General features: G+C 33.0%; 1 protein-coding gene across 1 annotated transcript in view; it reads left to right on the forward strand.

Moving 5' to 3' along the window:
- The first annotated feature begins 10,064 nt into the window (after positions 1-10,064).
- Positions 10,065-26,613, forward strand: part of LOC127709409 (uncharacterized) — a 41,661-nt gene continuing 25,112 nt past the window's right edge. The window contains exon 1 of the mRNA XM_052214936.1: positions 10,065-10,146. Within this exon, the coding sequence (XP_052070896.1) occupies positions 10,083-10,146 (64 nt within the window). The 5' untranslated portion in view covers positions 10,065-10,082. The remainder of the gene's footprint in view (positions 10,147-26,613) is intronic.

Raw genomic sequence — 26,613 nt, forward strand, 5'->3', positions numbered from 1 at the left:
CATGTGCCTGTGTATGTTTTCATTGCGGTGATTGCACTGATATAGGTGTACTCGTAGCTAAAAAGATTAAACGTTCATCGGGAAAAAGTACTCCAAAATAAAAATACAACTGTATAACTTTCATTTGTTCGACGCGCTTTTCTTGAGATACATATATCAGGAACGCTTGAAACCCAAAAAGCTAAAGAAAGTACAACATTATAAAACAATAAGACAATAAAAAATAAATGAAATTGATTGCCGCTGTTCTCAGAATGTTAATAAACGAAGCAAAATGATGTCACTTGCTTGTACATAAGATCTCAAATATATCTTCAAATTGATTGTTTTGTAAATCGTTATACATAGTTATTATGTCATGAATCTGCCTTTACTTTTTAACATAATAAACGAACTATTAGAATTATTGTCGAAGGCGTTAGACATATTTGCATGATTTATGGTCACATTGGTTATTTTGTCAACTAACTGTTTCAATAGATAGGGGTGAACACACAGTTACAGGCTTAATGTTATGTCGAACGGTTTCATTGTTTGTATTGCGTTTTTTTTTATCATTTAATCCTAGGTGCGAACTATTCTTGTTGACAGATTATGTGTTTTTTGTCATATATTTTACATTTTTATCTTTGTTTAGAAGAGAAAAAGAAGTCAAAGATATCAAAGGGATACTCAAACTCACAAATAACAGTCTACAAAACACGATATAAAAAACTAAAGACTTGGTACAACGAACACACAAAAAAATCGGGGGGATTCAAGGTACTACGGAAGGGTTGGCAGATACTGCTCCACATGTGGCAACCGTCGTGGTAATCTTGTAAATACGTTGATAAGCGTAATCAAGTGATCATACATCACACAGTAACGAATTGGTAATTGACTCTTATCTAATTACCATAAGACATTTTCAAAATTTATTTTCATATCTATTGTAATGTTTACCTAGGTTATTACCGGCGCTATTATATGTATTGAAATTTACCGTTGAATTTGTAAATATTATTAATTTTACATAACTTGATACACATACGTTCACCAGGAGCATATAGCGTGATCGTGAAGGTACTTTAAACCATTACATTATATATGTATAGCAGGTGCATATACACTATATAGAGGATATTCTTACAAAGGTGAAGTAATAGAACTAGGAAGTTTCCATTTAACAGAAAGAAAGATTGTAGATTTGTAACTTCCCGAAACAATGTTATTATTAGACATATATGTATCATTTTATGTCCTCTATTTTTAAATAGTTTCTTATTAATTGTTTACGTATTTTATATTTTTTTTGTGTCTAACTTTCATTAATGAGCATTACTGGCGACTGAACAAAGTTGAGAAAAGAAAAAAAAGAGACCACAATGAAAACCTGACACATCCCAAAGCTGCCAATACAGTTTTATGAGAATGGATGTGTAATCATTTGTCATATGCAACTTATTTCATGGATCAGATTTATGCTTTTCAATGAAATATTGGAAATTGTACAAAAAGTTTTGGTTTTCCAATGGTATTTAACTATTTAAATATAACGATTAATAAAGGTAATAAGGCCGGGCAAATTTGAAATTTACATAATGATGGTATGTTGTGACATTTGACATACCTTTGAATTAGAAGACGCAGATAATACAGGTCTGCAAGAATGTATCTAATAAAACGTACAGTTTTCAGTCTTCAGACCTATTTATTGTTGAAGATCGTACATTGATCTCTAACTGTTTTTATAGATGCATTTTTCTCGATATCTTGCTCGTTGACGTTAACCGCAGAACTCCTTTTAATATACACAAATGTGTGTATTATATATAAACACATATGTATACGAATGATTGTCGTCAGGGGATAATATTACTTGGTCTTTTTTAAACAAACAATTTCTATATCAGAAATACATAAAACAGACTAAAGTTATTTGTATTGTGATTTTGTTATCAGTACAAAATGAAATAATATAAATAGATCGTTCAAGGTGTTATTGCAATTGGGGCCTTCAAATAGGTTGTTAATATCCAGGGAATTTTTTTTTTATTCATATCAATGTTTAGTTTTAAAATTTTAATGGTTAAATACTATATAGCTATGAAGTAAAAAGGCGAATTGTATACTTAATTTTGAATTTGAAAGTTATCAACAACTTGAACCTATTTGTTGTGAGCCTAATTCATTGTGGTCTATTTGGAAAGGTGCCTATATATATTGCATCATTGTATAAATACGTATAGCATTTTAGATAACAGTGAAATGCGATTTTCCTGAACTTGGTCAGCATTTGTTATTGTAAGTCGATGATTGTCTTATTATAGGAAAATTTTCTATTTCGGTCATTTTGCATCCGATATCAAAGCAAGTGTGTGATTCAAAGAGTAAGTACGTTATTTAATTATTATTCAATTGTTTTCGTGTGTATTTTACATTTATGATTTTACTTCTGTTATGTCTTTTTATATTTCTTTCTTGCACTTGTCAGTTATCGTCCATTTTGATATTTTTTAACATTTTTACTGATTTTTACATCCCTGGCTTTCAAATATTTTGGTTTAGGTGTTCCTGATGTTGGTAAATTCAGAAAAGCGCGGCCTTGGACGAACGAAACTCACAAACTGCTATTTTTGTTGGGTACCAATAAAGACAATATTCAAAGATATCGATCCTTTGTTCAATTAATAATCTCTAAGAATAAATTGATCAAAGGATCGATAAGTCTACATGGAATGTATTTGAGTTCACAGGCTCTAAAATCAACATCGCCGTATAAAATATAATGTGATATCTTGCATTTTCAGGGATTCCCGGTCCTAAACCAACCAATTATTTTCATCCAGGATCAGTGATTAAACATTCTTGAATGAAATAGAAACTCATTGAATAATAAAATCAGTGTTGTGAGACTATATGTTTTCCTCTACACATGTAATTTATTTTTTATGTATTCGTCGTTGGTTTACTGTATTGTTAGCGTTAATCCACAATCTATGATTATATGCGTATAGAAATGCACGCGCTATACACGTTCAAATGACTTCATTGCAATTTTCAATATCCATACATACCGACTGCTATATATACCTTGAATTTAGATCACAGGGATTTTGTTTATTATGTCAATTGTTTCTTTTTTCTTTCAATTGATTCCTTGTATACTTCTTTTTTATGTTCATATATGCTCAAACTGTTTTGTCATGCTGTTCCCCGAAAGCGAAAACAAACAAAACATTTCCCAATCTAAGAACACAATTTTATTTTATTCTCGGCAAATCGACCTTTCAAAACGATTGTCATTCTCCTTCATCGGATCAAAGCTCAAACACATCAAACGAATGAAAAACAGCGCTATGCACATTTTCATTAAAAAATCAGTGTAGGTTCAAAACTGTATAGTATGACCTTAAGTCTGAACCCAAACAAATCAGTCACTTCGAATCTGAATGTAAAATTGTGGTTTATTCGAAACAAATAGTGGACTCCAGAAAAAAACTTACTAAAGTAAAGAAAGGGTTAACCACATCATGTTAACAGTGTCCTCAATGGAATGTGCCTTCGTGTTCTTGTTTTACCGTAACTTCCATTTCGCAACACCGAATGACAATAGTAAATTCAGTTTGGTAGGTTTTAAAAAAAAATCTTTTTACATTGATTATTCCCTTTTTTATAACATGCACTATTACAGAACACAATTTGATAAGACTGTCGTACAAGTGAGAGGTTTAGCGCTATAAAACCAGGTTCAATCCACCATTTTCTACATTTGAAAATGCCTGTACCAAGTCAGGAATATGACAGTTGTTGTCCATTCGTTTGATGTGTTTTGTCATTTGATTTTGCCATGTGATTAGGGACTTTCCGATTGAATTTTCCTCGGAGTTCAGTATTTTTGTGATTTTACTTTTTGCACACATATTTACATAAAAATGATAATACAATTTAAAAAAAATTGGGTGTTTTGTCTGAACGGTCGGTGGTGTTCCAAGATTTTTGACAATAGTATCATACTGGCACACTAAACCGGATCTTAACCTGATTGGAAAAATTTCAACGTTATTTTTTATCTTTGGTCTGGTTTTGTCCAAAACCGTCTTAACATATCTTAATCGAACGCTAGAACCTTCCGTCTTGTTTATTTTGACATGACTGATCAGACTGAATATCATCGATCGGAACAGCGTCTGAAAGTCTGAAAGTGTCTTAACGTTGTTTTTTTTGCGGTAAATTCAGTCGATTAAGACTTGATCAGACCAAAATGACCGTTTCAGACTGAAATCTGGCTACTAGTGGTTGTATTAGGTTTGCATGAGTAAGGATTTTTGTTCTTGCAAACATCTTATTGTACGAGGCTTCAGGCGGATCCAATGTCATCAATAGTTTTCAGACAGTCATCTAAAGTCTACAGTCTAATCCATTTGATACACACTGATATGGACAAAACTTATTGCTAAGGCATTTATGGAAATATTTCCAGTTGAAACCGCTCATCTGTTTTAGCTCCTTAAAGGCTAAGGATTTTTGTTTTACTTTTGTTTGTCGTACATACGAAAATCGAGATCTACACCGTCGCAAATTTGATCTGGAGGTCATGTTCAGTGTATTGCAGTTAACACAAATCTTGTAACTTTTGAGTTTATCATTCACAAAAAATATTTCAAGCATCCAGGTTTCGTTTTATGACTTTGATACCGCTGGCTGATTTGTAAATTTGACCTTGATGGCACGGCAAAGTTGAACTGTGTTGAACCTCCGTTAAAAAATTTGAGCAATTGAAAAATAAAAAGATTCAGAATTTCTTTTCATGTATCTGAGGCGGTTAAAGTGACAATTAAGTTTGTGAAAACGATAATCAAGTTTAGTTATTAATTGTTAGTATACATGTTACTAACAATTAATATACATGTATATGAATGACAAATGATTATCACCTGTTCATGTCGGATTAGAATCAATGTAGTTTATTCCGGTTCAAAATGTACTATCAAAAAAAGAATACACATTTTTAAACCATTTTTAAACATAACATACGTAATATTTAATTTTATCTATTTATGAGGTTTTCATTTAGTAGGACACATTAGTACTGCAACTGACCTCGAAAAAGACGCTTAGTTAACGAGTTTAATGTTCCGGAATAACACACGGCCGCAAATTGTTTTAAATGATAGAATAATATCTATATTTTATTTTCCGTCTAGTCGTAAAAAGTTTCTATGGTCACATTTTTGTATTTAAGTCCTTTAATGGGGTACCCCTCAATTTACGGTTTTGGGTAGTCACTTTAAAATCCCAAAACTAAATGTTTTTGTTAAATTTTCCGCCACTTTCGTAAAAATTTTCGATGCACATATCATCTAGGATCATTTGAATGATGAAGCCATAAATATAATACCATCCCCGAGTAAAACTTTCAAACTTAAAGTTGACTGTTTTCAGATGGAAATTTAACGCGTTTTTCTTTGAAAACGAGAAAACATATGATTCAAAAACAGTATTTGACATTTGAGAGGACAAAATGTATTATTGCAATACTGCATGCAAATTTTGTTGGGCAAATTCCAAACAATTTTGTCAAAAACTCAAAAATAAAAACATCATTTGTACCTTTTTAATTACGGAAATTTCCTATCCGTCAATCAGCTCCACCATTTATTTTTTCCTTAACAATGAATTTGATAGTTTCGATGAAATTATGTACATTTTCTAGGATAAGTTAATTTATTTTTGAGAGATTTGAATATATATAGTAGTTCTTTCGTGTATTTTATGTTAATAAGTTATATTTTAGTTAATAAAATTTTGACTTTTTAATAAAAGTTAACCAAATCCTTCGGATAAGTTGTTTTCCCGGATAATGACTAGTTGATATTGTGTGGGAAAAATACATTGTATGTCAATGTTCAACCTCAAAGCAATAAATATGCATGCAAGCGGTTCGGGGGAAAGTACTATTGAAGTTTTGCAGAGATTTGGTGTGTAACAAGGTAATGATACAACCAACTTCTTTTGATATTCTGCTTTTCTTGGGCGAAAGAGTTGTGAATCATCAGTGATGTTATAAGACTTACACCAGAAGGCAAAATTGTAGCTACTTTTAATTAGAAACAACAGAAAGCCATATATGTGATCAAACTGATGCACATGTATCCTCACAACCTGACACTTTTATTCGATCTCGCGCTCAGTTTCCTCCTTGTAGTTAAAAATTACAGAAAACTACACAAAACTGAGTCGTCTGAACGTGTTGACGGTCATTTGAGGTGTGCTTGTGTGAGTAATCATTTATCCATGCATGGCATGGTAAAGATAATCGCGAGTACAAATTTATTTTCAAATTCAGTCTACCTTTCAGCATGCATCACCAAGTACTTATTGAAGTCAACACATGTGTAATCAGGTAAAACAGTTACTAAAAATTAGAATTTGAAATTGGTTGTAAGTAATGGTCTGTTCTTTCATAAAAAGGCCTTTCTCATGTAGCACATCCTCGAAATATACCGATCACTTTCACCCAAGATTGTCTCTGATGCTTACCAAACTGCAAAACTCCAGAACTAACTAACTAGATATAATGGCACCTTGCAATTCAGACACAGCAAGGCCAATGGATATCAAATATAGAGTTTAGCTCTGAATTCAATGTAGGGGATGCCATATCTGTTGCAGGAAAATTGAAGTCTATGTTAAGACTTTCAGAATTACACCAAGGTCTGTCTGAAGATATCAAGGATACATAAAAAGAAGAACAATTACTTCACTGTGCCGCCAGCGCTCTTATGAGCTCGTTGGATGTTTCTATGGAAAAGATGCCTGTATCGCTTTTGTAGTTCATTTGTTAGTTAATTGATAAAAAATCACACAAAGGCGCTTCTGAACCGTATTTTGTCCCTAAAGATAACAAAAAATCGTAAATGTATGGCTATTAGAAAATAAATCGTTTCTGTATCAACATTCGCCCCACTACATTTGGGATTGACCGTGCAGTTATATCATAAATATGGGAATATGGGTCACGAATATTGATAGAAACTTTGTACTCACATGTCTTTTGTGTTTCCTATGCAGAGGTAAGACTATACCTGACAAGCATTGCCATGCACGAGTTTGGCCGAATCAAGACGGTATTTTCGCTCCAGATAGCATTGTTGCAAAACACCAAGGGGGATGTTTGATACAAAAAGGTGCTGACAATATAGTCACCAACACGGAGACAATTGATAGTAAGGAACGTTTCATTCCATGGCACGAGCAGACTTTCAGGTTTCTCGCTGCATTGAGGACCCACTGGTAGCCTTCGGCTGTTGTCTGCTCTATGGTCGGGTTGTTGTCTCTTTCGGACACATTCCCTATTTCCATTCTCAATTTTATTATCAATCCGCAATTGAATCCAGAATGCGTCAGATGAAAGTGAAGAGAGGTCAAGATAACACTTTTCAATTGACTGACAGTGCATCATCGTTGGCGGCTGTTTCATTATACCAAAGGTAATAGAGGTCCTGTTCGTGTTCCGAATTCTTTCAAAAATTCGACCGGGAAGACAAAAATGGATAAACCCCATCATTTGTCATGTGACAAATGTCATCAGATTACTTACAGGATTATCTTTGTACCTGCTAAGGCAAATCTTTGTGCTCAAAAGCTGTGTTTGCTTTCAACAAACTCTGTTGTAAATATAATACGCATGCTGAATCCGCATATGATGACGAATTGATTGATTAACATCCCTGTTTAATAGGGATGTCAACGAGTACTCGAGTACTCGAGTATCGCTCGGTAGTACCGAGTATCGAATACCAAAATGATACTCGACTAATCGGTTTTTGTTAGAATGGTGCACATTGCCATCTATTATGAAAAAAAAGATTATTAAGAGAAATTAATTAAAATCAAAATACGTTCAAAATGTTTGTTCTTAATTGTCAATTAGAGTTCCTCCTGGCAAAGGTAGGCTATAAACAAGAGAACATTGCCATGGCTTACGCTGATGACTAATCGTGTTAAAGTCATTCCATTACCTCAAATATTTTCAGCAGGACTGTTAGTTACGTTACAAAGTTGAGAAACGATTCGTCCAAGAAAAAGTTGATAAGATAATATTTCTAAAGAAATTATAAAATCTTTGCACCCTCTGTCGACCCTCCGAAAAGCGAAATAGTATTTAATGAAACTAAGGCTATTGTATTTCGCTTTTATAAGACAAGTTATATAAGGGTCATGACTGATTTTAAATTACAACATTAGCAAATTGACATTACATTGTATTATTTTCCATCACTTCTCTAAAAAATTGATGAGTCTACACTTTTTTGCACAGATAATCCCACTAAGACAATGTTCATGCACCAAACTGACTTTGTTTTACACTCAAACAAACGCTTACTCAATGCAAGTCACACATATGATTTTTTTTTAAACCTCGCATTCGCCTCGGTTGACTATGGTATTTTTTTGTGTTATAACTGATCTGTCCAGACTTTGCAAATACACAATATGTACTTATCTATAACTAGATACTAATTTTCACAAAATACACAACCTTTTAGATACAAAATTAAAAACACTGTTTCAGTGCTTGAATTTTGTTTTTTTCAAAGATCGAAAAATATTGAAATAGTTTGATAAACTGGTGTTTTATAGTTTAGAAAATAATTTTGTAATATACTGAAGTGAAAAAGTATAAACAATATGAAAGTTTATGGATGTGAAAAGGTCAAGGCCACCTCTTCTTTTGCTATGTCATAAATGGCAAAAAATCAGAAGGTTCCAAATCAACGCCATTTTGTAATGGCAGCTTTTCATATAAGTAGTCAAATTTGTCGTTTTATCATCGTTTGTAGTATATGCTTATGATTGAACCGTTTTTGTAGCATTCCATTGACTATATATCAGAAAATTTCTCCTTTTTGTCCTTGTAGTTGAAATATTGATATTTTTAGGTCTGACCTTTGACCTCAATTTTACAAAAATGTGACCACTCTGGATTTTTACGACCAAACTTTTCTTATTGTACACGTTTTCCTCTTTCCATCGATATATGATTTAGGTGTGTGTTCTTCCGGAACATTAAAGTTTAAAAAAATGAACTCTGGTTGCAGTACTAATATAGAAATGATTGTCTCTCATTAAGAAAAAGTGCCTAATTTTTTCAATATGTTAACTTTTTTGTGCATGTACATTAATGATTATTCCAGAATACACTTAGTCATCTATCATTTTTTCTTTTTTAAAAACTTATATGAAAGCCAAACTGTCACTGCCTTATCAATTTATAATTGGGTGTTTTATTGTTTACCCTTTAATGTAAATGTGTTTGTGTAAATAGATATTGTCTATTGTACATTATCATGCACCGGTACATACAGTGCTATTTTTTTTTAAATCAAACTGACCATCTAAATAAATGTATTTGTTGTTCGTTGGTTGCAAATATTATAAGGCTGATTTAATTTGGATAATGCATAGTTTTGTTATTTGAGCCTTTATGTGCATAAACCATGTGTATTTTCCTCCAAACTCATTTAATTTCAATAAATGTCCGGGAATTTTCATTACTTCAATGTCGGATAATCTGAAAACATATATGACATTTTCTGGTGCGGAAGTTTATCCAATCATTGTGTATTCAAGATTAATAAAAGGGTACATGCTATCTTGATATTGTTTGCTATGGATATGACGCAAGCTCGGTTAACCGTGTCACAAGTTTCCATTTTACTATAAGTGATCGCCAAAAAATTAAAAGTATCATGTTTGTCACGATATATATAAAATTTTAGTATAAAATCATACAGAAGTTTTTTCGCCTCGCTTCGCCAGGCGCTATATATTCAATTATTGGGAATTACGCCCCCTTTCAAAAATCCTGGATCCGCCCCTGACTATTATCACGTACACATATTCACAAATAATGTGATGTCAGACTTGATGACATGTAACTGTAAATAATATTGATCTAATTTGTAAAAGAATATACTGTTTACAAATTCAACACCTACATTTCTTGCTATTAAAATTAATTAATAGCAGAAAGTACAACATAAGTATAAAAAAATTGTATTATTTTACAGGTTAATATCATATTAACCATTTTAATGGGGATTGTCGTAATGAAATGCTTTCTAGTGGTTCTTGGTATATCAAGATTAAATATACTTGGTAAGTTTGTTCTGTGACTATTGTGTATGAATTGTTATTATTTGATAGTTCCATAGTTTATTTTAAATAAATTAAATGTCCATGAAGTGCAGACTCATTCCTGCTATATATATTTCAAATACTGAAAGTGAACAATAATCCTATCTTATGATGACAACATCATTCAACCCGAAGCGCTTTGAAAGCACCAGATTTACAAAGTTTTATCTTAAATCATAATCAGAAACATTAGACTATATATATATTTGGCATTGAACATACAACTATGTGCTTTAAAATTGAAACGCGGTGGTTCATTAAAGATACAATGATTCCATTCCAGTGGACGAAATTCAAAACTAAATGTCAAATAAGCAGGGCTAACATAATTTGCTGACTGACCAAACAAAACATGTATAAATATTTATTGCTTGATAACGATTATGTTAAAAGAAAATATGCATCGGAAACTAAATCTAGTAACAATTTTGAAAACTGCTGAGACACCTGTACGTTATTCTTGAAGTAGACTACACTAGTTTTAATATTACACAAATATCTATAAATATGTTTTCGCCATAAACAACAACAGTCGAGGCAAATAGGAAATACCATAATATTATGAAATTTCATAATTTTTTGATATATTGGATCAAAGTGGAGTTGTCTTTCTTAGACGCCTAGTGTCAAAATGGACATGGGAGATAACAACTTTTGTCTTAAACGACGTCGAAAGGAAGACAACTCATTATTATAAAAAGTTAACATTTAAAATATAAATTTGTATAACAATTTAGGAATTTATTAAATTGTGTTCGAACTATTGGTTTTATTATACACAAGGAGTAACTCTAGATAAATCAAACTTGACTAAAGATTATTTAAAATCTGGTGTAATGCACTAGAAAGAATCATTATATTTATTACTATTTTATCAGTCTCCGACATAGCAAATCATGCATTTGGAGGTCAATTGCGAATTTATTTACAGTTTATTTATTATGTAAACAAATTAAAGACCGTAAAATCATGCGAAATCACAGAAAAATATTTCTAAAAAAAACACTGTAAAATATGTTTGAAAATCTAACAACGGGAGATAAACAAACAATCGAATCCCTTACAAAAACTGATAACTATGACAATAATTATTACGTTCTGTCAATAGCCTGTGTACAAATAAGCATAGACATTTATGCGATTGATGCGGATCTGACATTACAACATTAAGAATCTACAAAGCTGAAATGTAATTCTTTGCATCATAGCAAATTATTAATGTCCAAATGATGGACATTGGCTATCTGATAAAGAAAATAAATTCACTAAAAGCTTAAAAACAAACAGCAAAATGTCCATAATATGTTATATATACGTAGAATTCTGAGTTGAGGTGAATTAATTGTAACAAAGAATATTTATACCTTTAATCTTTTTTAATTGAACATGCTCATGGAGATAAAACACATTTGGCAAATAACCTATTGTTATTTGGAAAGAAACTACTCAGCATAAATTGATCGATGACAATTTGTTCACCATGGTTCCAGTTGAATGTCAAACTATTTGTACATTTAAATGCGTATTATGTGCATATTTCTACGTACATTTGTCAGATATTTCTATATGAAAGAAGTGATTGTATACAAATGCTTAAGTTAAAGCAAGATAAAACTGAAAAGTATTGATTCAAAACAGTTACATCAGTTAAAAACAGAGCATAAGTAAGGTCATAAAGTCTCCTCACGGCAATCCCACCTCAGGATATCACGTATTGATGACTTCTGACCATGCAAAATAAATTATCTTAGTCAAAGTGATATTTCAAGCTAATTAAAATTAAAAAAAAATCAGAACAAGATCTGAGATAATCAGTACTGTTATTGTAGTGGGGTGGGTGGCTAGGGAGTCTTTTTCTGTCGATTACGAGTAGAGCATGGCATCATTTGGATCAGATACTTTGGTAACGAGTATATTAAATTAAAATGATTTTCATATTTTGATTTCATTCATTAGAATTTAAGTTAGAGAATTTAATAATTCGCAGTCATTTAAGATAAAAATAAAAAAAACACAATATTAAAAAAGTGTTCCAACAAGAAGGAAAAAAAAAAGACGAATGCGTATGAACAAGGGACCCATATCTTATTCGTTCTTCATATGCATATTTGTGGTTCTGCAACACAATGGAGTAAACATTTGAAGGCGTTAAATACATTACTAAGTAACCTTTGCAGAAATAGTCACATGATAAGAATCATATTACAATTTATAATGTGAAATGTAAATAATTTGGAATACAATTTTCTTCGTTCACATCTGTGTTTGTTGGTAATCTTATCTAAGGGCACCTGCTGGGAGAGATGTACTTCCTGATAATTTAACAAAATATATAAATAACCAGTGACACAGTTCCAGGCTTACTGCTAGTGCAGTTTTATAGAATAGTATAATAATCTACATTGGAAAAGATTGATAGAAATTAGATTTGAAGGTATACATGAATTGCATAACATGACTCTTAGGGTTTTATTTGAAATGTAAATACCGTGCATTTTTCAAAGTAATAATTTGTCCACACACAATGTTTATAAGTTTTTATACAGTTTGCAGATTCAGATTAAATAAAACAAAAAAGTATCGCCACTAGAATAACATAAAATATTCAAATACACGTATACGGCATAGCTATAGTGAATAAATTAATAATAATAATTGATCAATGAAATCATAGAATGATTTGAAGATAAAATATTAATTCGACTGCAGACCAACAAATCAAACAACACAATACAAAATAACGTAAAATAGAGTTTTAACACCATCCAATAAGAAGTTTCAATAGATTTAGAAAGATTAGATAATTGCTCATCTAAATATTTCCAGCTGAAGATTAAAAACATAATATAGTTACTACTCAGTATCCCGATCTGAAGTTGAATGCAAAAAAAAAACCATACGTGTCAAGTAAGACGTATCAAAACACTGTTACTACATGTCTGAACTTAATCTCATTTATAATCTTATTTATTACATATGTAGTTACTAATGAATTTGTCAATGAAGGAAAACGTGTTCCTAATCATTTAACTATTTAACAAACTTTACCATCTCTCTCATGCCTATGTTCTTCTGGAATTTTTGTTAAACCTATTGACAATAAACAAACAAAGGCGCCATTTCCTTTAAACGTTTCTTAAGCTGCCTAAATTTAACTATTTTCCATCCATGTACTACATATGTGTTCATACACTTTGACCGTATATGTATAAAACTCATACAGTCATTCATGATTTGGCTGATACAGTTTATTTTGACTGATTTCGATTTACGATATGAAAATAAGAAGATATGGTTTAAAACAGATGCCAAATGACGTAGAAGTTACAACTATAGGTTACCGTAAGGCCTTCAACAATGAGCAAAACCAATAGTGCATAGTAAGTTACACATTGCCCCGAAACGACAAATATAAAACAGTTCAAACGAGAAAACTAACGGCCTTAAGTTGGGGTCACACATTCACGATTTTTACTGCCGTCCTTGACAGAACCATTCCCGATTAAGATTTGTCAAACGTCTGATCAAGATTCTGTGAATCGGGGCTGGAAATTGAAACTTTAATTAAAATTTGTAAAAACATATATTGAATCATAACAATCAGATATTGTTCAGAAAGCGTCCAAGTTCGGCCGTTTCCAGCCGAATTTGTCCCGATTATACGGTTTTAAATCAGTATTAATCCGATTTGTATCTCTCACATGGTAAAGAACGATATAATATGTCCCGACAGCATCCCGATTATACCGAATGTGATCCGACAGAGTTCAGAGAGTGACCAGACAGTGAACCGACGCTGACGGAAGATATATATCCGTGGGTATTATTGCCAAATTTCGTATTAATAACGGGACTGATCCGCAACGGTTTTGGCAAAGACTGTTCGCATTAGGCAAGATCTTATTGCAATCTGGACTCAATCGGCAAAAAACAGCAATGACACATTTCTCCAGATCATGTCCGTTCAACAGGACACCGTCCAGAAAACACAGAACATAATAACGATTGTTACGATTTCGATCCGATACAGCAGAAACTGTCACGACATAGTTACGATTGTAATCCGGTTATAGATAATATCAGTTGAGTCTTCCTGAATGTTACGGAACTCACCTAACTGTCGGGTGTTTAGCTAACCTCTGCGGACCTACATATTAATTCGTGACCTTCGCATGCTATTCATGTAATGTTTGCAATAATTCACTAATCCATCATTTCAATAAGCGGATCTGTGTTTAGTATATATAATTTAAAAGTATGTGATATGTCTTGTCTAGTCTTGTCTTGTCTTTCAGTCAATTACGATTTTTAATGCCGTCCTTAACAGGACCATTCCCGATTAAAATTTGTCAAAAGTCTGATCAAAATCCTCTGAATCGTGGATGGAAATTCTAAACTTAAATTAAAATTTGTAAAAAAAAAATATATTTAAACACGACAACAATCAGATATTATTCAGGAAGCGTCGATATTCAACCGTTTCCAAGCGAATTTGTCCCGACAATCCCGTTCTAATCCGATTTTTATTATTCGCATGGTAGAAAAGGACCGAATCTGTCCCGACAGCGTCCCGATTCTACCAAATGTTATCCGACAGAGATCAGACAGAATTTCGTATTAAGGTAGATCATAGGTATATATTTCCTGAGATAGAATTTTCTTATACTTTGCGACAATGAAGATTTAACTATGCTTTTTTCAAAAATATAATAAAAAATATGGGTCACCGTGCTATTTTCTAAGCTACGAGTCGTTGAAAATTGCCTAAATTTGGTTAGCTTGTTCATGAAAAAACACATTTGTGCGCATAAAAAAAAATCTATGAGATAAAATTTTTAAATAAATTGTGAGAAGATAGGTTTTATAATATGTTTTAAGAAAATAAAAAGAAAAAATGGTGTCACCGAACTTGTTTTCTTGCTACAAGTAAAAATTAAAAATTTCCCTATCAGTCCAGTATATATTTTTTACTAAAAGAGTTATCTTCCCTGAAATGGCTTATTTCAAAAAAATGATTCAAAAAACACAAAATTTGATATTTGTTTAATTTTTTTTGACTTATACAATAAATCACCAATTTTTTTTTACGTAAATAAACAGCCTAACCAATAAATTGTAAATCTGTCTCCAAATTTGCAGATTTAGGCAAATAACTAGACCGATTTTGTACTGGGATTGTACAATCCAAGATGGCGGTATACCATGAATCTACCTTAAGGGCATACGATACAATTACAGGGGAGGTAATGACATTGCTATCGTAAACTTTTATTTTCGCGACGTCAAACTGTGACATATCGGGAAAAGATGCAGTTTTCTGATTTAACTTGAAAACGAGTTCATTGACCCCTCTTTTAAAAATGGCATTTGGTTTAATTACGTATGAAGATTATTTGTATCAATTTTCATAAAAAAAGTCAACAATGCAATTTTTTTTTAAATTGGATAAAAATACAGCAAAAATTTCATAAACAACTATATCTGTCATAATTCAGCATCGGCCATAGTTCAATAGAAACCCTTCAAAACAATACACGAATAAAAATGTTTGTACAATAGATACCCTATGAAAATAGAAAGATGCGAGAAAATATATATGTGATAAAAACAATGTTGATGTGCCAATGAAATCGTTACGTTCCAATCTTCATTTATTTTTCTACTTGATGTGTACGCTACAGCAATACTAGATTGATAGTTGGTGGTTTTACCTTCAGTGGCAAATATGCATGTACAAGATACGAAATGCTGAATATGTTGTTTTTACAAAGTAGGAGCTGATCTGTATGAATGTTATGAATTAGAGACTGCCACTGTAGCACTAGGGTATGGATAGGGCAAAAGCACTAGGGTATGGATAGGGCAAAAACTCACCAGCATGTAAACCAACCCATCAAGGGCCCTTACTCGTGCACCATCCGATTTAACGTACACGTTCCGATCGTACGTGGCTGCGTATCTATCCATCCCACACGGTTTTAATACCAGAACGTAAGACGTCCAGAAGACTTAGTTCAGAAAATAATGTAAACAAAATCGATTGCTATTCAGGAATAATTAACATTTAATTGGAAATTTAAGACACTTTGCTGTTTCAAACACGAAGTTAATTCCGATTAATTGAAAAATAAAATGCATCTCGAAAATTTAATCAAAGAAAAAGTAATTCACGACCACTGCTAATTTGGGACAGGCATAATACGAAATATAGCATTGTTAATCATATTCGAACGCTTCATCCTCCCTCAACCAGTGACAGTCGTGTTGTTACAGTAATGTTACAGTAATGTAATAACACAATACTCTTTTCATGTTTTTAGTTTTAAAATAAATTATATTCTATAATCTACTATACAGTATGGGTTGTCCTCAATTTTGAAGGCCGTGTTATTGACTATAATTGCATACACTCACTTCAGATGTCTCATAGGCAGTCATACCACACATCCTTATTTTTAAATAACGAATGGCCTTGTTTCAAGCTAGTCGGAGGTTTCTTGAATACATGTAATGTTTAATAAAATGAGGGTAACTAATCAAGTCACTGACATTTTCATTTCGATAACATTTTCGTTTGGTCAAAAGGCTATAAATTGCAAAATCGTCCTACTTTTTGTTCACTTACGGACAAAAAACACAGTTTTTAAGAACCTTGACAGTTATTTTGCGTCCAACTTATATCGGACATAGATAAATTAAATTTATTAAAAGTACAAAACTTTATTTCGACGTTACAATTTGAAAATTGTGTGTATTTGTCAAGAGATGCAAAATGTCACCTTGCCTTTTTCAGATGATTTCATCTTCTGATAGTTACAGTTGTGTAGCTAGATGTCATCACAGGCAAATGTCTCTGCAATTGTTTACTTATATACCTTACTAAAATACATACGTATATAGGTTAAAATGGTTTAAACAAGTGCTTTAGATGTCCCGTATTTCCTTTAGATTTCTTATATTCATTCAGTCAACTGGATTTTAGAAATATTTGTGTCTATTTTTGTTTTAATTTGACGAAATATTTAGGTTGCAGGAGAAATATAATGGCCAGCTTTGCATGAATACCCCCCCCCCCCCACCCACCAAACCTCAACCCCAAAAAAGGAACGTTTAGTTCGTTTAGTTAACAAAAGAGACACACATTTATGTTCCTTAATGTATGATTGATTGTTGGTTGCTTAACGTCCAGTGGCAAATATTGCATGCATATTTAGAACGACATAATTAGTTACATTTGTTAACAATTATATACAAATAATTATAAGGCTACAGCACCTGATGAGGATGAACGGCCTTGGTCGACAGTTTTGACCTAAATTGAGATCCGAAACACTTGAGTGGGAAAGACACTGACATATAGTCAATCAAAATATTATAGCAAAATAGAAAATTATATTTAATATCTGTGACATATAATTAAAAACTTGGCGCGCTCTATGTAAAATGTTGCTTGGATTGGTAATGGACACGTCTTTTATTATAAAAACTAATATGAGATCAAAATCTATAAACGTGTTAAACAAAACTAAATCGATAATACTATTGATATTGTAATCAAGTGGAAATGCAAACAAATCATTGTAGTTTCTTATCTATTAACTGTATAGTTCATCTTATTTTTTTGCTCCTTTGTCATTCTTTTTTTCATTGGGTTATTGTCTTGTTAATGCATGCGCCATTGTCTTTTTATTTATAGGCTTAGTCTGTCGTTTATGACATTTTTTTTTTAAAGATTTGCTGGAAACTAATGTAAAAAAAAATTAATAAAAAAAGCATTCGTAGTACATTTTTTAACACATGAAAAGTAAATGATCAGTCTTTCTGCCCATCCCCCACCCACCCAAAATAATATCAAATGGTCGTCCCCTCACTGTGAGTGTTCCAATTTGAAAAGTATGATTTAACAATTACAAGGAAACACAAAATTAATTTTAAAGATAATATGTGCACAGCAGCTATGATATTGTTAAATTACACGAATGAATTTGTACCAAAACATTACAAAATATCTACTTTAAATTGATTAGTAAATAAAAAAAATAAATCATTAGTTGTACTTCAAGTTGTTCTACTGAATAGATCCCGCCAGAATTTCTACATCAAGGATAGGCTTGGCATTTGATATCTTTGTGGTTAGAAAAACCCCATGCATACGTTTACAATAGGTTTGACTTGATTAATTTGATGTAATCAAGATAAACTGCTGACTTTGATATTCTCACACTATATGTACTTGTGTTACTTTGAAGAACAAAAAATATATGTATTTTGCAGTCGCATTTGATTTATTAATTTTAAGAAATCACAATGAAAAATACAACGAATCCTCTGCAAAAGTGATGGATTGATTATTGATACAATAAAAAAAAAGAAATTATACAAGAAGAATGATGCACACATATTTTGAATGATATAACACCTCCCCTTTTTTTTTCTTTCTTTCTCTCTCTCTCTTGCGCTTAAAAAGATAAATTACATTTAAAAAGTTGAGTTTATGACAGAAAACAGTTTTGAAAAGTATACTTATGTATATATATATATATAATTAACTTTAAAATAAAATGTTTGAAACTATGATCGTTTGCAAACTGTTCATTTATTTCGTTACTTTTAAAATCACTCTAAGACATTAGCCCGGATTTACTAATATATTTCTACAATTTTATCTCAGCATGTTATCAGTAATCTGTTATAGATAAATTATGTGGTCACACTTTCTCAATGGTTCACTAATTATAACCAGATGTTGACTTAGTAATCTAAATGTTCAACTGTCTTTATCATAAAAAGTTTTGTATAAATTAATATGTCTCTGTCATTCCTACTTGATTCACTGTATTTTCAGATCTTTCTGAAAACAAATATCAAAACTTTTATAAATTTTATTTTTATCATAAGAAAAAAATATAAAATTAATAATAAAAATATGAAATTAATAATAAAAATATGAATATTTTAATTAGTTTATTACGATATTATGGACATCTTCCCCTGAATTTATATGAAAGAATTTTGTTCCTCAACTTTAGTTTTTTATACGACCGCAAAAAAATTTTGTGGTCGCATATTGGTATGACGTTGGCGTCGTCGTCGTCCGGCGTCGTCGTCGTCGTCCGAAGACACATTGGTTTTCGCACTCTAACTTTAGTTTAAGTGAATGGATCTCTATGAAATTTTACAATAAGGTTTAATACTACAAAAGGAAGGTTGGGATTGATTTTGGGGGTTATGGTACCAACAGTTAAGGAATTAGGGGCCAAAAAGGGGCCAAAAATAAGCATTTTTGTAACTTCCAGACATAACTTGTGTGTTAGTGTATGGATCTCTCTGACATTGTACCACAAGGTTCCATATCACAAAGGGAATGCTTGGATTGATTTTGGGGGTAATTGCCTCAAAATTTTAGGAATTAGGGGCTAAAAAAGGGGCAAAAAACAAGCATTTTTCTAGTTTCATGACAATAATGTGTGTGTAAGTCTATGGATCTTTCTGAAATTATACTACAAGGTTTCATATCACAAAGGGCAAGATGGAATTGAGTTTGGGGGTAATTGCCCAAAACGTTTAGGAATTAGGGGCCAAAAAGGGGCCAAAAATAAGCATTTTTCTAGTTTCCAGACAATAACTTGTGTTCAAGTGTATGGATTTCTCTGAAATTGTACTGCAAGGTTCCATATCAGAAAGGGAATGTTTGGATTGATTTTGGGGGTAATTGCCTCAAAATTTTAGGAATTTGGGGCCAAAAAAGGGGCAAAAAACAAGCATTTTTCTAGTTTCATGACAATAACTTGTGTGTAAGTCTAAGGATCTTTCTGAAATTGTACTACAAGGTTCCATATCACAAAGGAAAAGCTGGAATTGAGTTTGGGGTAATTGCCCAAAACGTTTAAGAATAAGGGGCCAAAAAGGGGCCAAAAATAAGCATTTTTCTAGTTTCCAGACAATAACTTGTGTTCAAGTGTATGGATCTCTCTGAAATTATACTGCAAGGTACCATACCACAAAGGGAAGGCTGGGATTGATTTAGGGGTAATTGCCTCAAAATTTTAGGAATAAGGGGCCAAAAAGGGGCAAAAAACAAGCATTTTTCTAGTTTCAGGACAATTACTTGTGTGTAAGTGTATGGATCTTTATGAAATTGTACTACAAGGTTCCATACTACAAAGGGAAAGCTGGGTTTGAGTTTGGGGGTAATTGTCCTAAATGTTTAGGAATATGGGGCCAAAAAGGGGCCAAAAACAAGCATTTTTCTAGTTTCCAGACAATAACTTGTGTTCAAGTGTATGGATCTCTCTGAAATTATACTGCAAGGTACCATACCACAAAGGGAAGGCTGGGATTGATTTAGGGGTAATTGCCTCAAAATTTTAGGAATAAGGGGCCAAAAAGGGGCAAAAAACAAGCATTTTTCTAGTTTCAGGACAATAACTTGTGTGTAAGTGTATGGATCTTTATGAAATTGTACTACAAGGTTCCATACTACAAAGGGAAAGCTGGGTTTGAGTTCGGGGGTAATTGTCCTAAATGTTTAGGAATATGGGGCCAAAAAGGGGCCAAAAACAAGCATTTTTCTAGTTTCCAGACAATAACTTGTGTTCAAGTGTATGGATCTCTATGAAATATACTGCAAGGTACCATACCACAAAGGGGAGGCTGGGATTGAGTTTGGGGGTGATGAATCATAAGGGGGTTCAAAAAATTTGGGGGGGGATTTTTTTTTCCTTTTTTTTTTCTTTAAAATTTTCCATTTTAAATTGGTTATTTCTGATTTATATATAAAAGCATATAATAATGATATGGTTTGAATAGGTAAATTAAAATTTTTTTAAGTTCTTAGACCACATTTATTCTGTGTCAGAAACCTATGTTGTGTCAAATATTTAATCACAATCCAAATTCAGTGCTGTATCAAGCTTGAATGTTGTGTCCATACTTGCCCCAACTTTTCAGGGTTCGACCTCTGCGGTCGTATCAAGCTGCGCCCAGCGGAGCATTTTATTATTCCTTGTATTTCTTAAACTAAAAAAAAACATACGATATAAAATGTATGAAATTAGTTGACGTGTAGAGAAACAATTTTTTCTTTTTTTTCTTTTTTTATCTTATGTTTTTTGTTTGTTTTTATTTTGAGGGAGGGGGTTTATGAAAGGACACCTATAGCCGTATGCCATTTATATAGATAAGATATTATAACGTAATTACTTGAGTTAGGAAAATGAGGAAATCTCGAATAATTTCAGATGACTTAACTATCTTTTACATCCGATCATTAGTTTTTAGTCAATTTGTGTGTACCTTGGGGAAAAGGGGGGGGGGGGGGGGGGGGGGGGGGTAACGTTGCACTTTTATACTTTATTGATATTTGGTGCCGCTGGGGTTTTGTTGCTCTACCTTTTTCTTAATACTTGAGATTTTAGAAACGTAACCTTTTCCCATATTGATCAATATTGGTTGGGTTTCGTGTGTGATGCGTTGGAAAAGTGGAATACAAAAGTGTCAAAAGAAAGGAAATTTGTGAATAAAAAAACAGCCTTAACACCAAGAAAATTACAGGGCATTTCATATCACACTTAAGGAAACTTTACCATATATTTCATAGTTTTCCCCACCCATTCATACCTCCGAAGTGTGTATCCAACTAATTTTATTTGGGGTGGGGGTGAAAAGAATATCCTGCCGGCCTGGTAAGAACTGTAAATAAATAATCTTACACAAGGCGGGATGAGAATATTATACAAAACACAATGCAAGAAACTATAGTCAACAGGACTGATATTTAAGTGCAAGCCTTCCAACATGTTTAACCCCGCAACACCTTATATGTGCCTGTCCCAAATCAGAAGCCTATAAATCGTCGAATGTCATTTTTTGCTGTTTCTAATTTGTGTTTTTCGTTTATTATTTTGCATAATTAGTTTGTTCCTGCTTTGTTCCGTCACACCACTATACCAGGTAAAGAGAGTGTTGGCGCCTTCAAACATGTTTAACCCCGCCATATTCTTTATGTGCCTGTATTTCAGTGGTTGTTGTTGGTTCTTTTCTGTCATATTTGTTTTCCGGAAATTGTTTTGAACTTTGATGTCCCATTGGCAATCATACTACATCTCCTTATTTTTATATAGTGTATATAAAATTGAAAATAAATTTTCGGAAAAAAATAAGCATGAGTACTGACAGATGAAAATAAACAGTAAATCTCTCTCCCTTTTTTCATAAATTTTATATATATGTAGGACTCGGAGGTGCGATGGGGACGCTGAAGTCCGATGGTCACGCTGAAGTGCGATGGTCTCCGCCGAGTGGTCTATATAAGCCATTAATTGGAATATCCGTTTCACAGATGATAACGGATATGTTCCTAATGTCGTAACTACAATCCTGTCCCCTTTTCCCGAATTTGACCTACCGAATTAGACTTATTACCGGGTTTGTACTAACATGAGCAACACGACGGGTGCCACATGTGGAGTAGGATCTGCTTACCCTTCTGGAACACCTGCGGTCGACCCAAGTTTTTGGTGGGGTTCGTGTTGCTCAGTCTTTAGTTTTCTATGTTGTGTTTTGTGTATCATTGTTTGTCTGTTGGTCTTTTTCTTTTTTAGCCATGGCGTTGTCAGTTTATTTTCGACTCATGAGTTTTAATGTCCCTCTGGTACCTTTCGCCTCTCTTTTACAGTTCCATACTAAATGATAGATTGTTTTCTTTAAATTTGCTGCATTATGACATTATTCTGCGTTAACAGCTTATCTTTACTTTGTTCCTCTCATCTGAGATTACTGAAAGTAACATCAACTTTCAGCTCTCATGATTTTCACGTTAACCGTAATATCATAATACGGGGAGTACCTCTGCGGACCCATATGTAGTTGGAGAATTCCAAGCTCCATCGTACATAAAAAAAAAAAAAACTTCTATAGATTTCGAAAAAGAATCATATTTACATTTTCCCTGTCTACTAATTATATCCCTTTTTCGGTAGTATTAAAAGAATACAAGTTGTATTCATGTTGAATATGCAAAAACATTCCATATTTTCTTCAGTTGCAGAAAAAAACACCGACGGTAATAAACTAATATAAGGCCCTTATGTAATTGCATCTTAAACAGCTATGACAATATCAGTCATTGAAATTAACACTGGTTTTAATGGAAAATAATCTTGTATGTAGCGTCTTGAATGACTGTATGAACGTTGGCTTATTTTTGCCAAAAGCGAACTACAACTTTACAATTATGACTGGAAATATTTATAATGGCACCCTTAACGGAGTCGGGGTGACATATTTTTATTCTACTTTTCTTTTTTCTTATTTTTCTTATTATTTTTCTTCCACTTTTTTTGTCCAGCTTATATCTCGGAATTGTATGAACCAATTGTCATGGAACTATACCATAATGTTAACCAGCATGTGCAGATTTGCAATCGGGGTATGTCATAATCAAGATGACTGCCGTTACCATGGAAACAGCAAAAATGTCTAAACTTTCAAAATGCTCCATCTTTAATGAAACTTTACAACAATGTTATTGGCATGTGTAGATGCGCTCTTTGACTTTCGAATTTTCAAAATGGCTGCCGTTACCGTGGCAATGGGGAGAAGGGTGCCATCCGTTATTGCTCGCAATTACAAATCTAGTTATGACTGTTTTTAATTAAACAGGTTACTGTTCTCGATAATTCACTTAATAAACATGAAACGCTGCTTCTAGCAAACAAATTTACCTTTTCGTCGACATGGGACACATTAACAATAAAGGTTGGGTAATCCATCGCACCTCAGCGTAACCACCATCGCACTTCGGCGTAGCTATCAACAAGATAGCGTCACAATGCCACCATCGCAATCAGCGTGATCAAAAACGTACTTCAGCGTCAAACCATCGCTCTTCAGCGTGACCATCGCAGTTCGGAGTACCATCGCGGTTCAGAGTCCTACATATATATAGGGTCATTTCCGTATACCAGGAATATAATGTAAATATTAACCTTTTCCCAAATTTCATCTGAATTCTGATGTGCACTCTTATCATGTACATGAATTATCAAAATCTTCTTCAAACAGACCTTAAACAATTTGGCAACGAAACTAATCTTTCCTCTGAGAATCTTTCCGGGGTTTCTTTCCTTTTTGATTATTTTATTAGAGCATACGATTTCCCCGAATATTTACATATCTGAATACCGAAGTATAACATGCATAATGATAAATAAAGCAAACATGTACGTATTACATTCGGAAGCTCGTGTAACACTTGTTTCACATAGAAAAATAATTACCTTTGGAAGATCGTGTAGCTCTTGAATCAAAATAAATAGTGCATTGTTAGCTTTGTTGTCCCCTAATTTTAATGTTTATTTACTTATATGCACTTAAAATGAACAGCTTCTACAACACATTGGTCTAGTGATTAAGTTTCGGTCTGTTCCTGATAAAATTGAGAATGGAAATGGGGAATATGATAATTATCTGCATGTAAACTATTACATTTGTTAACAAATGTTTTTAGCCGGTTTGTCTCCGAGCCGGCGATCGTCTGAAGTATTATATAACAATAAATAGTTAGTGTATGTAATGTACTTTATAACTTCATATAGTAATTTCTTTTGATTTGTTTATATGCCAGTATAGATTATTATCTAATTAGCGTAGCTTAATTAATTCAACCCCAAATAAAGTTCCGTAGCTGGTTCCTTACCGTCTACGTATTGTAAGCAGGCGGAAATGTTTCTGTATTCAATTTGTTTTAAATTTATGACAACTCGGCCAACGGCCAACTCGCTATACTCAAACACTCTTACTAATTATTACAAGTTGCATCACAAACTCGCACCACTCAAACTCGGAAGAAATGTGTTTTTATTCATTAGATTGTTTTCTTCTTCTGTGCGTACATTCCTCCTTTCTCGGAGGACCCATGTCAGAGAGACAAAACTCGCACCACTCGAAAAAAAAAAAAATACAACACACTCGCATCACTGAAGACATGTTTTAAATCATGGTCTTCTCTCAGTTATTTCCTCCGTTCTTTGAGCACCCGTATCACACAGAGCCTGAACTTGACTCGCACCTTTCGAAGATAAAAAATACTACGAACTAACACCACTGAGAAATGTTTTAATCATCAGTGTTTTGGTTGTCGTCTTCTCTCCTGAGTTATTTCCTCCGTTCTTGGAGCACCTGTGTAGTACAGAGATAGAAGCTACTAACTGGACATTTCAATTAGTTCTCAAGACGCGGTTTTTTTCTAGTATTTAGTATAATAAAACTTTTTACCCCTTAAACGGCGTGTTCCAACGAAGTATACAGCTATTTGAGAAATATACATTGAACTTAGTACAGTGGGAACGTATTGCATAAGCAACATTTCAAACAAAATTGAATTCTACACGAAATTATCAAATCTGCTGACATTTTCTGTTTTTATATAAAAGAGAAATGATAAAATCATATCTACGTCATTTTTTTTATTTAGTCTGTTTTATTCTATGCTTTGTCTATTTTTCCGGCTGACCGGAAGAATAGTAACTTTCTATTTTGTATAGCGGAGTTGACCGAGTTTCGGTATTACAGAGTTAATAACATGTGTTTACTCCCTTAATACAGTTTGTCTAGAGAAAATCAGGCGTTTCGGGGAACAAAAAAACTGCTATTTAAAAAGAGTATACATAAGAGTTTGGAATGGACCCGCTGCTCTGCAATAGCCACCTACATGAGTTGTTGAAAATTGTCTATACGCTTAGAACCGTGGCAACCTTTAGTACTTAGTAAAACAGAATTAGCGATCAGTCATCGGTCAGTCATCAATCAGTCAACGTTAGGATAGTATAAGTAACATATTAGATACAATCGTTGTAGATTTGTGCTTTTTTCATATTCGGTTATATAATTTGCCATACTATTAGAATTATGCATATAGGTTTAAACAATTGAAGATTAATACAATGTAAATTTAAAGTTGTTTTAGAACATTCAAAATGCATGCATTTCCACGATTCACAGTTCACAGTTGGTAATTAGGCTTGGTTCTTGTAAACACTTGAAAGTTGTAAGCATCCGTTCGGATTTGAGTATATATCATTCATTTATTGATTTATCGGTAACTGTTGTCCGGTGAACTTTTAGGATTCAACAGGTTCATGAGGTAAAATCTGTTGCTTCTGTGGTTCGTCCCCAACCAGTGAGGGGTTCGCCACCGGCCGGCCCATCTCCGATCAGTCAAAGAGTAATAACTACGATCGAGTACATGCAAGTGCATTCTGTACAAGACATCTGATTTAACTTATTCTGACTGTTTTCCTTGCTGCGCATTGTCAGTTTGTTTTCGATCTATGAGTTTGACTGTCCCTCTGGTATCTTTTGTCCATCTTTTATATATCCCGAACAATCAACGGAAGCCCCTCAATAGAAAGGGGTTTTTTTTCGCAT

Source organism: Mytilus californianus, unplaced genomic scaffold (assembly GCF_021869535.1).
Source record: "Mytilus californianus isolate M0D057914Y unplaced genomic scaffold, xbMytCali1.0.p SCAF_7, whole genome shotgun sequence".
Lineage (NCBI taxonomy): Eukaryota > Metazoa > Mollusca > Bivalvia > Mytilida > Mytilidae > Mytilus > Mytilus californianus.